The sequence below is a fragment of the Panthera onca genome, chromosome D3, assembly GCF_046562875.1.
Source record: "Panthera onca isolate mPanOnc1 chromosome D3, mPanOnc1 haplotype 2, whole genome shotgun sequence".
NCBI lineage: Eukaryota > Metazoa > Chordata > Mammalia > Carnivora > Felidae > Panthera > Panthera onca.
In genome coordinates, this window is record NC_138350.1 from 35222649 (window position 1) to 35239741 (window position 17093).

Below are 17093 nucleotides of genomic sequence, written 5' to 3' on the forward strand. Positions count from 1 at the left end.
TTACCTTGGGATTATTTTCGGTGAGCTCTGATGCAAATATGTAGAATCTGAGGTGGTGACTAACTTTCAAGGCTGTGACAGCAGCCTGCAGATCTTTTCTTATCAGGCACCAGGCAATCAGCAAATATTCGTGAGATGAAGGATTCCGAATCCGTCATCCGTTTCAGGGAAAGAAACCCAAGTACACGAAAACAGGAAATCTGTAGCTTGGCTGTTTCACAGTAACCTAGCATAGGCTAACTGCTCTCTGACACTCAGGTAGAAGAAACCTCCCTCATTCATTTCTTTGGGCAGTTGCTGAGTGCCAGAAGGCAGAGACCAAAAATTCTGGTGGCGTTGAGCTTTTTTTTTTTTTTTTTTTTTTTTTTAGTAGTCATTACTGCTTTCATAGCAAAAGAATGAGACAAAAAAGGTAAATACAGACATCACTGTAGGTCTTAGGTGTGTTGGTGGAAAGGTAAGGGTGTCACGAATACCTGTATTTATGAAGTCCTTAGAATGGGGCGGGAAGTTCTCTAGCCACCTGACATGTCGAAACTCACTTAATCTTTACAAGAACCCTAGGAAGCAGGTGCTGTGATATCCCCACTGCCTAGGTGAAAGGTGGGTGGGAGAGACATGGGGTGGCCCCTTTTAGGCCAGGTACACGGTGAGCACCAGTCTCTAAGCCAGCTTCCCTGCTCTGTCTCCCAGCAGAGGGAACTGAGACAATAAACAGTTTTTGTATTTTCAGTACATAAAATACTGCTTTGTATGTTTTTATACTTTACATAATGGTCTCAGAGCGTCTACCCAGTGTCTTGTCACTTTATATCCTTTACGTAGAGAAAGTTTTACATTTTTATACGGTCAAATTTCCCCATTCTCTTCTTAACACGTTGAGCTTTAGGTATCGTTGAAACATTCTTTTAAAAAAAGGTCATAAATATTTTCCTTCATATTTTCTTCTACAAGGTTTAAAGCTTAATTTAAAGCTACATTTTGGGTTTAAAAAAATTTTTTTTAATGTTATTTATTTTTGAGAGAGAGAGACAGAGACAGAGCATGAGCGGGGACAGGCAGAGAGAGAGAGAGACGCACACAGAATCCGAAGCAGGCTCCAGGCTCCGAGCTGTCAACACAGAGCCCGACGCGGGGCTCGAACTCACAGACTGCGAGATCATGACCTGAGACGAAGTCAGACGCTCAACCGACTGAGCCACCCAGGTGCCCCTACCTTTTGTTTTTTATTTGGCATTTGTTTTTGGTGTTTTATGATTTTTTTCTTTTGTCCACACCGATAAGCAAATTTCCTGGCTCAGTGTATTGAAAAGCTCATGCTTTCCCCACTATTTACACATTTTCCTACATATGGCTATAGTCAACATCTGGGCTATTTTGATCTGTTGGTCTATTTCTCTCTTCCCAATCTGTGGTACCTATAATTTTCTATTTTCCTATGTCCCCGTCTGGTTTTGATATCAAGGTTATACAAGTCTCTTAAAGTGGGGGAGAAGTCTTCCTTTTCTCTTCCCTTCGAATAATTTTCGTAAGATTTGAATTATCTATTCCTTGAATATTTAGTAGAACACACCTGTTAATACTTTCGGGACTGGTGCTTTTCCCTGAGTCAATTTTTAACCATTGTTTACTTTTTAATTAATGCCTACTCAGACTTTTTAAGAAAAAAATTTTAACGTTCATTTATTTTTGAGAGAGACAGAGAGACAGAGATGAATGGGGGAGAGGCAGAGAGAGACAGGGAGACACAGAATTGTAAACAGGCTCCAGGCTTGGAGCTGTTACCTTGGAGCCCGACACAGGGCTTGAACTCAAAAGCCATGAGATCATGACCTGAGCCGAAGTTGGATGCTTAACCAACTGAGCCACCCAGGTGCCCCATAATTTTTGTCCCATTTTGAATCAGTTTTGGAAAATCATACTTGTTAAGAAAATTACCCAACTTCCCTAATTTTTCAAGTTTGTTAGCTATTCATATTATCTATTATGATAAAAGAATCTTTTTCCTATTTCAAATATTGAGAGTTTTTGACTTTTTTTCTTGTACTTCAGATTGCCAGATGTTTGTCTATTTTGTGAATCTTTTCACAAAACCCTTTTGATTCTGTTGATTTTCATGATTGTTTCTTTGCTTTTAATTTAATAATTTTCTGTTCTATTATTTCCTTTTTTCTTTAGTTGTATTCGTTCACATATTTTTTTTAATTTTTTTTTACATTTATATTTATTTTTGAGAAACAGAGTGAGACAAAGCGTGAGCAGGGGAGGGGCAGAGAGAGAAGGAGACACAGAATCCAAAGCAGGCTCTGGGCTCCAAGCCATCAGCACAGAGCCTGACGCGGGGCTGGAACTCACGAACCATGAGATCGTGGGCCGAAGTCGGATGCTTAACCGAATGAGCCACCCAGGCGCCCCAACACGTATCTTTTTGATTTAGATGCTTGGTCTTTCTTCTTTTCTAATGACACTTAAAAACATATACACCCTTTTAGGTACCATTTTATCTGCATCCTACAAGTTTACTCTATGATACTATGATTCACAGTTCTCAGGAAGTTCTGATTCATATCAGGGCATTTTGCTTTGACCCATGAGTTGGGGGAAATGCTTTCTCATCTAGATCCTCAGTGAAGACTGATTTGTCTCTTTCTCACTTCCCTGTTCCGGTGCCCAGCTGGCTTCCCTCTTCCACCTCCCTCTGCGTCCCCCTCCACTGTCCCTTCTCTGAGTGCCTACCTTTTGTGAGCTTAGGTGTCAGGTGGCAATCTCGAGTTCAAATTCCTCGTATTGCACAGGCCTAACATGTTATCTCCTGTTTTTGGGTGGGTGTAAAACCCAAGATCCGAAATCATGAAGTCTGAGGTCCCCCACCCTCCCTCCAAGACTGACGCGCCCCACCCGCCCAGCCTCCAAAGAACAGTGGCAGTGTCCACTCTCCGTCTGGCCTCTAGCTCTCACTCTTCTGGTTTCTAGTAGTTTCCTTTCTCGAAAGCTAAGCCAAATATTTTTAACATACATATTTACATATGATTTACATATAATATACAAAGTTATTAAAATATATATTTATATTTTATCTAGAATTTCTAGGTGTTTGTAGGAGGAGGGTTTTCAGGTTATTTAGTTTGCTATTTTTGCTAAAATTGAAAGTACCTCCCACTTCTGAATGTCTCTCTTCTTGATTTGCACCTCCTGATACTTCTGAAAAATCCTTTTTTTTTTGGAAACAGCTTTACTGAAGCATAATTGATACATGATTACAATACACAATGTTTATTTTTTAAAAATTATTTTTATTTTTGGGCACCTGGGTGGCACGGTCGGTTGAGCCTCTGACTTCAGCTCAGGTCATGATCTCACAGCTCATGAGTTCGAGCCCTGTGTCGGGCTCTGTGCTGACAGCTCAGAGCCTGGAGCCTGCTTCGGATTCTGTGTCTCTCTCTGCCCCTCTCCCACTCGCGTGCTCTCTCTCTCTCTCAGAAATAAATAAAAACATTAAAAAATAATTATTTTTATTTTTTAAAATGTATTTATTTTTTTGAGAGAGAGTATGAGCAGGGGAGAGAGAGAGAGAGAGAGAGAGAGAGAGAATATCTCACGCAGTGTGGAGCCTGATGACACAAGGCTTGATCCCACAACCCAGGGATCATGACCTCATCTGAAATCAAGAGTGGAATGGTCAACCTATTGAGCCACCCAGGTGCCCCCAATATACAATGTTTATGTGCACAACCTGATGAGTTTCAACATATGCATACACATGGTATCGTCACTATTTCCAAGATAACAGACATATCCAATGCCTCTCCAAGTTTCCTGTGTCCCTTTTTCTTTGTTTTTGTAGTAAGAACACTTAATGTAAGATCTATCATCTGAACAAATTAAGTGCACAAAACTGTATTGTTAACTGTATAAGCACTATTTTGCATAGCAGACCTCCAGAACTTATTTATCTAGCATGACCAAAACTTTGTACCCATTGAACATCAACTCCCCATTTCTCCCTCTTCCCAGCTCTTGGCAACCACTATGGTATTTCTCTGCTTATATGAATTTGACTATTTTGGATAATTCATAGAAGTAGAATCATGTATTCTGTGACTGGCTTATATGATGTTCTCCAGGTTCATCCATGTTATAAATGGCAGGGTTTCCTTCTTTTTTAAGGCTGACCAAGAATCTTAAGCAACAACCCCTTTATGGTTTCTGCCCCAGTATTTCACTTCTAGGCTAATCTCCAGGCTACCTTTGCTGCTGAGGGTCAATCTCACAATGTCAACCTTTTCTATGAAGTAATGGGCTGGGGCGCCTGGGTGGCTGAGTGGATTAAGCATCTGTCTCTTTCACCTTGGGTTGTGATTCCAGGGTCATGGGATCGAGCCCTGTGTCAGGCTCTGTGCTGGTAGTGTGGAACCTGCTTGGGATTCTCTCTCTCCCTCTCTTTCTGCCCCTCCCCACCCCCTCTCTCAAAATAAATTGAAGGGGCACATGCACCACGATGTTTATAGCAGCACTAGCAACAACAGCCAAGTTATGGAGAGAGCCTAAATGTCCATCCACTGATGAATGGATAAAGAAGATGTGGTTTATATATACAATGGAATACTACTCAGGGATCAAAAAGAATGAAACCTTGCCATTTGCAACAATGTGGATGGAACTAGAGTGTATTATGCTAAGCGAAATAAGTCAGAGGAAGACAAATATAGTATGATTTCACTTATGTGGAATTTGAGAAACACAACAGATGAACACAGGGGAAGGGAAGGAAAACTAAGATAAAAACAGAGAGGGTGGCAAACCATAAGACACTCTTGAGTACAGAGAACAAACTGAGGGTTGCTGGAGGGGAGGTGGGTGGGGGGAGGGGCTAAATGGGTGATGGGCATTAAGGAGAACACTTGGGATGAGCTCTGGGTGTTACATGTAAGTGACAAATCACTGGGTTCTACTGAAACCAATACTATACTGTATGTTAACTAACTTGAATTTAAATAAATAAATTTAAAAAAACCTAGGAAGTTATACCAACTTACTTCACAACGTTAAAGTGACAATTAATGAGATGACACATGCAAATCAAAGTACATAATAAATTATAAACTTTTACTTAAAAAAAAAAAAGAACTAACGGATTCTTGAGTTGAGCAGAGCCATGGAATTGACCCTCTTATAAAACAAAGCAATTGCACCCTGTGTATTTCTCATTTATAAATTTCACTTTGGAAATAATCCTATAGCGTACCACTATCTAGGTTATAACTGCTTAAGTATTTCCCGCTTTAATAAAAACAGCTCTCGTGACCAGTTCCTACAGATAAAGTAATACAAGACTTCAGGGGGAAGACGACGATCTCTGTTTGACAGGTTCAGAAACAGAGGAGCAGGAAAGTAAAGTCTAAGCAAGAGGAGATGCTGGAATGCCAAGCTCAGGACTGCATCCAGTGGCTTACTCTGTTTTCAGAGTCAATGTTCCGGAGTTAGGGAATGCAGTCGTGTCTAATGCAGCACCCATTGTGTTTTGACACCCAGCAACAAGTGTTCTCGTGCTTAGAGGTGTTTTCATGTGCTCAATATAGCCAGATAACAACTGCTTTTAAATCCTGAGTGCCTTGCCTGTCTGTTGCTATCGCAACAAATGAAAGCAATTCGGTCATGTTTACTGATAATTTATAAGCAAGTGCAGCAAGCGACAGGAGGAGGTGTCGTCGTTAACGTTTGCTAAAGTACACACAATACTTCAAAAGCCTATTCTGGCCTTACTCCACGTTACCAACCGAGCAAGGAACATGTGGCCATGGAGGCGGACAGCCGACTTACCCTTCCCACTTCCACGAGGTTGGTCACCATTATGATGCTTGCGGTGTTTTCGTGCCACACCATCCTCCAGAAGTCATAGATGGTCTCCTGCATTGGTCCTGCAGCGAAACAGAACACAGACTTTTTTTTTTCTCTCTTTGTAAGTTTGCAACTGGCCAATTTCTGGGGCTTGCAAATAAACCTATCAAGGCTCGCATGCAGTCCCCTCACTTTTATAGATGGACTTAGCTCTCCTTTCCAGTACCGATGCTAGTGTTGATGGGTGCCCTTGCTCAAACAGCACCTCCAGAGATACTGAATTTTTCATGCATGGCTGAATTTTCACATGTCATCAAACGTCTCTGCATTTGAGCTCTTTTTACCTCTCTTAAACGACTGCTGTGAAAGAAAGTTATTTCTCCATCATTTAGCTATTTATCTCCATAATACTCAAGAGTGAAATTTTAAAAAATGGATAACATCACTCTTCCTGCTAACAATTGGCAGATATCCCAGGGAAATGGTATATAGAATGAAATGAGCCTCTGTAGGAAAAATGGCCTCTTCTTGTTTCTAATATTTTTCTTATTCTGTGCCATCTGTCAAATTAATCCTTTTTTTTTTTTCACCTGACTTCCAAAAGTGAGAGAGAAATTAGACTTTTAAGCAGATGTACTTCCTGTCACTGAACGTGATCAGTACCTCCTTGCTCAACTCCCGGGATCTGAGTATTCCAAAGCTCTTTCTTATGGACCCGGGAAAAAAGGGGGGGAGGCGGGCATTACAAAATGCCAGTTCTATAGAAGCAGGTACAGGAAGTTGGAATATAACATTTCTTCGAAACCAGATTTGTAAAAACCCTAATCTCTACTTGATGCTCATGCATGTCTGAGGGTGTAAGCCTAACAGTACAAATCTTTAAAGAACAAGGAGAAATGCAAGGAAAACGAGAGGAGCACAACCTCAAAGCCACAAGAGCCACATGATACGTGGGGAATCATACAAATGGTCAGGCACATGCTGGGACCAGGACCCGGCTGTACTATAGGATCTTGACAATGCAGATTACTGGATCTGGAACTCAAATATCTGACTTCGAGATCTGCCTCTACCTTTTCACTGGCTGTGTGATTTTGGACAAGTTAGCCACTGTAAGCTTCAGTGTTTTCATCTTTCTTTATCTACATACTGCTTTCAATGACACATCTCAGGGTTATTTTGAGGAGTCGTGGAGTTAATGCATACTCAGGCATTTTATAAATAGCAAAGCATGAACACGAAGACAAGGTGTGTTCAAAGATATTTATAAGTGGTCCTTCCTTGGCTAAGGCTTGGACACTGAATAATGGTGGCACACCCGGGGCCCCCCTTCAGGTGCCTCCCATTCATCTTGACCAATTATCAGCTGGTTCTTGGGTAATTTTTCTTCTCCAGTTTCACCATCAAAACCTCCTTGCCTTCTGTCTACAACACAAGCTTCTATCATTCCTCCTTGCTGCTCTGACTACACGCTCACCCTTCCGGTGAAAACTGACTCCACCTCCTGATGTCTCTGTGTCTTGTCCCCTGATGGGTCCAGGCCCGCCACCTCTCATGAAGCTGTGCCCTGCCATTTCAGCCCACGCACGTGCCATTCTCCTGAGGCATGGGCTGAGGATTCCAACGACTTCAATCTAAGGTTACACAGGGGACACGTAAACACTGGATCCCATCCATCACTATGTTTGTAGCCTGTGGACAGGAGCATTCATTGTGTCCTGAACCGCTTGTCGCTTATTCACAAGAACAAATATACCCTGAGTCTATCTTTGTATACACAGATAGCCTTCCCAACATGACTCCCCTCCCCCTCCGCAAAGAGGCGGCCCAGGCACTTTCTGCTTCCTTCACTAGATACATGGGCCTGAGCCACCTAGTCTGCAAGTTGCAGAAAGAGTTCTGATGACCATGGCTGTAGCGGATGAATCAGATGTTCCAGCATTGTGGATGGCATGTGCCACGTCTCCCTTCCGTGCCCAACAGGAGTCACTCCAGAGATATTCCAAGCTGTGGGCCAGTTCCCAAGTGCAGCTCACTTCCCCTTTCTGAGCTTTAGACTCCCTTGTGATTATTTAAGATCCCCCTGGAGGGAAACATGGCTGTGGCTGTGGTTTTACTACAATTTCCTTAGTGCCTTATGGAACACCTGGGACATAGCAGGAGCTCAGTGAATAAGTGAATCAAGAAGTGAGCCTATATGCTTATGTATAGATTGTATTATTTACTATTAAACATACTAAAACATATCTCAGGATTAAGGAATATTAATAGATCATATTTGCATGATTTCCTTCCTCGACTTCCATTTTGGAGACTATCTATAGAAGCTGGAAAGCACATCGGCTTCACTCCTTTCCAGTTCATTGAAAGGGGGCATCTTTTGCAAGGGTCTCTTCGGAATGTGTGAGAGCAGTGATCAGGCAGGCCTCAGAGTGCTGTGACTGGACTACTGTTCCCAACCACCAACCAAGTCCCTCCTCTGTTTCCCAGACTCAAGGCTTTGCCTCTCAACTTAACTCAGTCCATTTCCCTAGGTAACCAGAGTGCCGTCCTGGCCTCCAGGAACTGTTCCCTACCGAGGGCAGTGGTTCTCAACTCTAGCTGCAGGATACGATTATTGTGTAGCTTTTAAAAAATTCTGAGATCCGAGGTGCCTGGGTGGCTCAGTCGGCTGGGCGTCCGACTCTTGGTTATTGGCTCAGGTCATAATCTCACGGTTTGTAAGTTTGAGTCCCGTGTTCCCTCTGCACTGACAGCACGGAGCCTGCTTGGGATTCTCTCTCACTGCCTCTCTCTCTGCCCCTCCCCTGTGCTCTCTCTCAATATATTTAAATGTTTAAATTTAATGTTTAAAAATCTGTTTTTATGTTAAAACAACATGTTTAAAAATATGTTAAAAAACATTATGTTTAATGTTAAAAATTTTTTTTAATGTTTAAAAATGTTTAAGAAATGTTTAAAAATTTCTGAGCTCTGGGAAGCTTGGGTGGCTCAGTGGGTAAACGTCCGACTTCAGCTCAGGTCATGATCTCACAGCTCGTGGGTTCGAGCCCCGCATCGGGCTCTGTGCTGACAGCTCAGAGCCTGGAGCCTGCTTCGGATTCTGTGTCTCCCTCTCTCTCTGCCCCTCCCCCACTCATTCTCTGTCTCCCTCTAGCTCAAAAATAAATAAACATTAAAAAAAATTCAAAAAAAATTCTGAGATCCTAACCCAAAAGACTGATTTAATTGGTCTGGGGTGAGCTTAGGCCTGGGTGTATTTTCAAATCTCTCCTGGTGGAGAACCACGGATTCAGAGCATCAGGAACATTCGGCTCTACCTTCGACCTATCGGGTGGTCTCATATGGAGGAGGTGAATTGTAGAACACCAAAGATTTGTTTTGAATCTACTAATTAGTCTAACTCTGTGTACCATCAATTTGAATGGAGGAATCCCATTTCTCTCTGATTTAGAAGGAACTTCGTACATAAAATGTCATCTAGGAACATGGCTGTATCACTTCACCAAGGGGGCTCAGAGGCTATGAAGGTGATAGGGGTTTTTAATGTTTACATAACTACACATGGGTTAACTTTAAAATCAAGGGCATTTATAAGCATTAGTGGTTCGCTTGGGTGATTATATAAATGGTATTCTTGATGATTTTCTTACTTGCTGCCTTAAAAAAAAAGGATTGGGATAGACTAAAAAAAAAAAATAGGATAGAAAAATTAGACTAAAAAAAAGACTGGGCTAGAAAAATGAAATAGGTGATGTTCTTTTCAATGCTAAAATTGCAATCAGTATCCAGAGGAACTGTAACAGTTTGGGCTAATATCTGAAAATGAATTTGAACACAAAGATTATTCTGAGTTGATCCCAGGAAGAAAAAAACATGCAAGGAGAGGGTCCCCATCTCCCCCGGTGTAGTTTTGACTTGGTTTCCTGGTCTCTTCTCCCCTTCACGTGTGTGCCACTGTGCTGTCATTTGAGAGCAGCCCCCTTTCTGACACACCACATGACCTCCCTGATCTGGTGACCATGGTGGTTCACCAACAAAACTGTTCGGGGGTGGGCACTGGAGAGTTTTGTCCTCTGGACTAATGATGCAAGATATTTTCATGAATGTTCATTCAAATCTTGGTTTGTGTTTTCATGCTTTTTTTGGAGGGGAAGGGGACTAAAGAAAGAAGGAAGGCACCTGAATTTAAGGTTTTTAAAAAAAAATTTTTTTTTAACGTTTATTTTTGAGACAGAGAGAGACAGAGCATGAACGGGGGAGGGGCAGAGAGAGAGGGAGACACAGAATCTGAAACAGGCTCCAGGCTCTGAGCTGTCAGCACAGATCCTGACGCGGGGCTCGAACTCACGGACCGCGAGATCATGACCTGAGCCTAAGTTGGACGCTCAACCGACTGAGCCACCCAGGCGCCCCGGAATTTAAGGTTTTTAATGCAAAACTGATCAGTCCTGTTTTTCTTTTCTTTTTGAAATTATTCCAATTATACTGAATAATATATTTCAAATTATTTCCTGAGACACGAATAAATTATGACTCAGAGATACATGTCTTCTAACAAAAATCAAAAAGCATGCCAGAGGCCAGCACAGGACAGGCTTTACTGATACCAAGATCCACTCCCTTTGATTTTGGTAGCTCTTGGTGGGGTCTGAGTGACCCTGGTCACCATGAGCCTCCAGATAAATGCCCAGGATACAAGACGGTTATCCCTGGCACCTGTGCCCTGACAGAGCTGAGATTTAGGGTGGAACACCAGGGGAGAGTCAGCATTCCTCTGCCTCTGATGTCTGTCTCCCAAAAGCTGGTGTGGCACGTGCCCTTACCACGAGGACAAATATAGAGAGGTCACTGGGGATTGCTTCCAGGGTGGACAAACAACTAAACTCCTAAGACAAGGAATCTACAGAGGTAGGCAAAGGACTCCGGAAAACCTCCCTCACTCGAGGGACGAACGGCTGTGACCGACAGCCCCAGGATGATTTCCGCAGTTTGTGTCTGGGTGGGAGCCTCTGGGATTGCTGTGGCTGCATTTTACCGATGTTTGCACAACAGGCAAGAAAGTTCTTCCCAGCAGTTGTCCCCGTAGGGACTCAAGCGTGCAAGGGAAGGTCTCAAAATTTCAAGAATATCAGGCCGATAATACATTGTTTCCCTCACAATGGTGGACTCACGTGGACCTCTGCCGAGAAGAAAATGTGTGTAGGGGCCATTCCTACCACCACCGAGCCCGGAAGGAACAACAACAACAACAATAAAAAGGTCAGGAGGGACTAGGGCACAATAAAAAACAAAATTAAAAGCAATGACAAGCATCAATGAGACATTCAAGGATGGGCTCTATTGAGTAAGGTGAGTTCTTCAGTTCATGGAAAGTGAGCGATATTAAAAAAATCGTAATTTCAAATCTTGAGAGAAGACTTGTATCCCTTTTCTTCATGTTCTAATTTCTATATGGTATGTTTTCTGTGTTAACCAGAACCGCCAAGAAATCAAGGTCCTTAAGCTCACAGTGGCATATTGGAGTTTTTTGAAGGGAAGAACGATAGTACAAATTCAAAATGTGATCCCGTCATGCACAGACTAATACCTAACCTCTTTTGGGCACCTGCTGTTTCTCAGGTCCCGTTTGAAGTAGTTTAACGTGTAGTCACTCGTTAAAAAGTAACTCATTAAAAAGACTGCATTCCAGTGTAACAGGTGCATGTTACTGGAAGGAGAGGGGCCCCGGGGAAGTCAGGCAGATTGTCTGAGGGCACATGGCTCGTGGGTTGCAGAGCTGACATGTGAGGCCTTACCCCACTGTGTGATGCTGCCTCCGTGGCAATGTCAAAAGCGACTCAGAAGGGTTCTAACCGACAGGGGCGTGCGCGCAGTCATCATGATCCCGGCAGGAGGATCACAGAAGAAAACCCACATCGACCACCTGAAAATACCTCTTCAAACACGCATAATTTTAATCAGGGTGATTCCTGCCTTCCAGCCTCCCATGGGTCCCCCTGCCACAGAATCAAATCCAACTTCTTGAGTATGGCCAGCCGCAGTCCCCTTCTGCACTGCCCCTACTTCTCCTAGGTCCTGAGCTGCCAGCAGTCGGGAGCATTTGCAGTGCAGAAGCCCTCCTCCGATTGCTATCCGTCTCGGCTTGGCCCACTGAAGGTCACCTCGTCAGGCAAGTGTTCCGAGACCCAAACCATGGCTCCCTGTTTCTTCAAACATTTACAGTCAGTTGTGATGCCAGTCTGTTCTTAATGTACGTCTTCCTCGGAGGTCTGTGAACGCGGACCTGCCCATTCGGGTCACAGTTTCTCTGTGCCCAATGGTCTCATACCTAGCTTGCTTCCCTCATTCATACCCCCTTGCTGGCCCCTGGTGGGAATGTGAGGGTGCAGCCTGTATCTATAGGTGAGCACCCAGCCTGCTCTGTGCCAGGCACTCTTTGAGGCGTAGAAGGTGTAAAATAAAATTCTTTGAGGTGTAGAAGGGGTGCCAATGTGAATTACAGAAGAATAGCCCCTACTTTCAAGAAGCCTGTAGTTGTAGAAGGTAGAGAAAAGTCAAGGACATATTACATTCTCATTTAAAGGGAAGTAAAGTAAGAATCCTAAGATACTTGCATTTCAAACTGAGCTATGCACACTTCTGGAGACACATGGAGATTTTCCATGGGGTACGTGATTAGTTTTAAAAGGATTCATTTCTAGATACTTAAGTCTATACAGACGCCATCAACACTGATCTCCCCAAGAAGGAGCCCCCATGCACAGTGGGCTTTCTTGCACTTGACAAAACTCTCACCCATCTCAAAGACTACTGTGGGGCACTGCTCAGGTCTGAAACAAAGCAACTGACTGAAATACTGACTCTGAAAAATCACAGGGCTTCCTGGCTCCTTTCTCTGAAACAAATTTCTATTATGGGTAAAACTTGATGTTAGAAATAGAGTATTTTTTTTAAATAAAGAGAAAACTTTATTTGTTAAACAATGCCATTGAAACCTGTATTTGATCATAGAAGTCGGGGTGGGGCGCCTGGGTGGCCTAGTCGGTTAAGCGTCTGACTTCAGCTCAGGTCGTGATCTCATGACTCGTGAGTCTGAGCCACGTGCTAGGCTCTCTGCTGACAGTTCAGAGCCTGGAGCCTGCTTCAGATTCTGTGCCTCCCTCTCTCCCTCTGCCCTTCCCCCACTCTCGCTCGCTCGCTCTCTCAAAAATAAATATTTAAAAAATTAACAAAAAAAATCGGAGTAATTTGGTACATGTTGGGATGCTCTGAATTCAGAACACTTGAAAGCAGTAGAGGCTGGTAACACTTATTCTTTTAAACGGAAGTGGAATGGGGTGCCTAGGTGGCTCAGTCGGTTGAGTGGCCGACTTCGGCTCAGGTCACCATCTCGCGGTCCGTGAGTTCGAGCCCCGCGTTGGGCTCTGTGCTGACAGCTTGGAGCCTGGAGCCTGTTTCGGATTCTGTGTCTCCCTCTCTCTGCCCCTCCCCTGTTCATCCTCTGTCTCTCTGTGTCTCAAAAATAAATAAACGTTAAAAAAAAAATAAAAAAAAATAAATGGAAGTGGAATGTCTGGCTTGAGTGCCATATTTTTCTGGATGAAACCCGTGGTTGGAGGTTTCATGTGTTTTCTTTCAGGTTAGATATGCTTAAGTCTATAAAGCAGTCAAAATATATTTATCACATATCATAAAATGTTTATTCTAGTTACATCAGTCCCCATTTCATCTTAGAAAACATTTAATACTATCTCCTTTTAACAAGTAGGGAGTCCAGCTACCAGAAGGTCAAGTCCAGAGGGAGCCGCTCAGCTCTCCTGCAGCAGGCAGACAGATGTGTGCCCATGGTGGAGGGACCCGTTTTATTTACTGACCGAAAACTCTCAAGAAACACGACTATGTCGAATCTGAACAGCAAACAAAGAGTAAATAGAGAGATAACGCAACGAGTAATGAGAAAGGCACATTTTAAATATCTTAGTCTAGGTGTATCAAAAAATGTTGAACTGTTCCAAGGATGGCTCCCTGGACATGTAGGTGGCTGGCAGAGACCAGCAGTGGAAATGTCCAGGCAGTGTGGAAATGTCCAGGCAGTGTGGAAATGTCTGGAATCCCAAAGACAGTGGTGGCATGGCTCCACATGGTGATTCCTCCGCAGCGTGTGGAGTATGGGGGTAGGGAGGTCAGAACAGTGGTGGGCAGGGTGACCGGCCTCCGGATGGCCTTGTGCAGCTGGCACACTCAAGGTGACCTAGTGCAGAGATGGGGATCCCATCTGAATCAGACCGGGGAGACGGGCTGCCCTTGGAGGGCGGTTGTGGACAACACTGAACTGGATTCTTGCTGTCCCTGGTGCAATGGAGCTGAGGGCCTTGGGCTGGAAAGTAAAGGGGACTTGGGAAGCAGGATGACAAAGATAGTGAACAATTAAATGAGGGGCAGTGATGAGCCCCTCGGGCCAGGTGTGTCTTATGTGTACTGTCATTTATGCATCTCTGCAACTGTGTACTTTTCTATTTTAAGATGAGAACCAGGCTTAGGAGAATAAGTGCCTATTTGTTTGTTTGTTTTTAGGTATTTTTGAGAGAGACAGAGAGAGAGAGACAGAGCATGATAGGGGGGTCGGGGAGAGAGGGAGACACAGAATTGGAAGCAGACTCCAGGCTCTGAGCTGTCAGCACAAAGCACGACATGGGGCTTGAACTCACAAACCACAAGATCATGACCTGAGCAGAAGTCGGATGCTAACCGACTGAGCCACCTGGGCGCCTTTGAAGCTGGGATTCCAACTCAGGTCAATACAACTGCACTTAAAAAAAAAAAAGTTTATTTATTTTTGACAGAGTGGGAGACAGGGCATGAGTGGGGGAGGGACAGAGAGAGAGAGAGAGAGAGAGAGAGACAGAGAGGGGGAGAGAGAGAACCCCAAGCATGCTCCGCACTGTCAGCACAGAGCCCAATGTGAGGCTCCATCCCATGAACCGTGAGACCATGACCTGACCTAAAATCAAGTACTGGATGCTTAACTGACTGAGCCACCCGGGCGCCCTGCACTTTTTAAATTTCAGAATGACCTCAACAGACCGGGGTGGAAGGCTCGTTTGCGAACATCAGTTCTCCACCTATGTGACATGACTGGTCCTGGGCGTGGGAGGGGGGCTGTGTCTGGTGTGGGGTACACACCGAATGGTGGAAGTACAGAGGGAGAGGGCAGGGAACCTAAGGGGAAAGTGGCTGCAGAAAACCGAGGAGCCCTTGCTTTGGGCACTGGCCCGGCTTGGGCTTGGTCAAGTCCTTCAGCATCCAGTTCATTCCATTAGGACAGACGGCCACTGAAGGTGGAATACGAATGTGGAAAAAGACAGGCCTAGGATTTATGCATTTATTTTAAAGCTCTTGCTCATAAATAAAAGTGGTCCTAAATTTTTGATCCATTATTGTTATTGTTGCTGCTGGCAATAATCTAGAATAAGTATTATGGAGTCAGTTATTCAACATTCAGAGCATTAGATGTCCCTTCAGTGGTTTCTGAATAAGTTTTTATTAGAAAACTTTATGTGATTTTTCAGTATGATAGTTCTGTAATACATCTATAATTTTACATTGAGTAGCTTTTCATTTGTAGCCGTAGTGAAATGTAAAAGGTAAAATATGCCACCATGTCTTACGGACTGAAATCTGCCTCGTGTATCACAAAAACGATAATGGTGACACAGAAAACAGTCAGCTTCTGCATTAATAATCCTTAACAATACTTACTTGATAGGTGCATTTGCTCTCCCCTGAGGCTACTTATGTTAAAATCATGGAATTTTTATGAATAATTTTTGGTTTCAGCTGCAGAAAGTGGAAACCGAAGTTGAGACGGCTGGGTGCATGAGATGTGATTTGCTCATTTTCCTGAATTGCTAAGAATATCGCCCCCTCCCAGATATTACCGTTTTAAAGCAACAACAGAAATCAATGAAAAAATTAGGAGCAAACACTGAGGACTGTTGTGTGATGGGGGAAACTTGGGAATACTTTCTTTAACTAAATTCAAAAATATAACTGGTGGCAATGATAAAACAGGATTTCCAAGGATGGCTCTTACGGGAAGCATTCTCTACGCCCAGAATTACGGGGTTCGCAATGTTCAGCAGCCTACTGGAATTTTCACTTAGTGACAGCAAAAGAGAAAATAGGCATAAAGTACACCTTTTTAGAAGTAGTGTCAAAAGCGATGACTTAAATCACGCTGTTAAATAGCGTGCGCAGCTACTGATTTTGGTGGTTCTCGCACAAAGATAGATCCCTTCTTACCCTGGAGGAGGCTTCCCCACTGTGGGTCTTTCCCCTTTGCCTGGCCCACTCAGGTTAGCAGCTGCTTGCCAATTACTCTGTTTCTTCTAGATTGGCTCACAGGTGCGTGCTCCTCTTGCAACCTAAAATGAGGCACACGCTTCCTGCCATATCCATGAGCAACCATCCCATTCCCTAAAATTGGCCTTTCAGGCGGAAATCAGAGAGTGTGCCAACATTAACTGTGCAAATATTCGGGGCTTTCCCTAGATGATTAGCGTCGTGGAATGTTGGCTTCCAGGTGCATTACTAGAACATATGCCATCCTGACTGGACCCCAAAAGGTCACGTCGGGTTTAACTAAGGGAAAATTGGTGCAAACCAAACCCTAACGGACAGGCCGCATGCAGATTCTAAAAATGCCCGGGAAGCCTCTGTCTGTGGGTCATAAACCTTCCACCATCATCTCTTTATTTTTGGTTAGTAATGTGTCTTTTGTCTTACTCACTTATTCGGTTTAAAGAGTTATGAAATATTTAACGACAAAAAGTATAACGAATGATACAGTAGATACCCTTTGCTATGTCTTAATAAAGAGATACATTTAATCGGTCCCGATTTTCTTCCTAAGAAATACAAGGCACTTGGTATTTTAAAATTCTAATCTCTACCTTCCCATTTTTCATATTCGTATTGTCTAGTACCTCAGTTCCAGTATGAGTCCATCCTACCTTCTTTGGTCATTATTACAGTTCCTTTCTTTTCTGTTGTAAATTTTTACATACCTTCACGGTTTTTGTTGTGGTTTTCCTTAATTTATCCCTGCTAGGATACAATTCCTGCATTTCCACACCAGTCTTAATTATGTCACAAGTCGCAGCAAAAATAAAGAAGCACTTTTTTTTTTTTTGTTTTTTTTTAAAGGAAACTGAAAACAAAATGAGTCAGGTATTCTGAGTGCTTTCTTCCTT

At 43.4% G+C, this 17093-nt stretch overlaps 1 protein-coding gene across 6 annotated transcripts in view; it reads right to left on the minus strand.

Moving 5' to 3' along the window:
• The window catches only part of PTPRM (protein tyrosine phosphatase receptor type M), a 796527-nt gene that overhangs the window by 52581 nt on the left and 726853 nt on the right, over positions 1-17093 (minus strand). For all 6 annotated transcript variants that reach the window (XM_060613276.3, XM_060613283.3, XM_060613278.3 and 3 more), the window contains one exon: positions 5821-5918. In XM_060613276.3, the coding sequence (XP_060469259.1) occupies positions 5821-5918 (98 nt within the window). The remainder of the gene's footprint in view (positions 1-5820; positions 5919-17093) is intronic.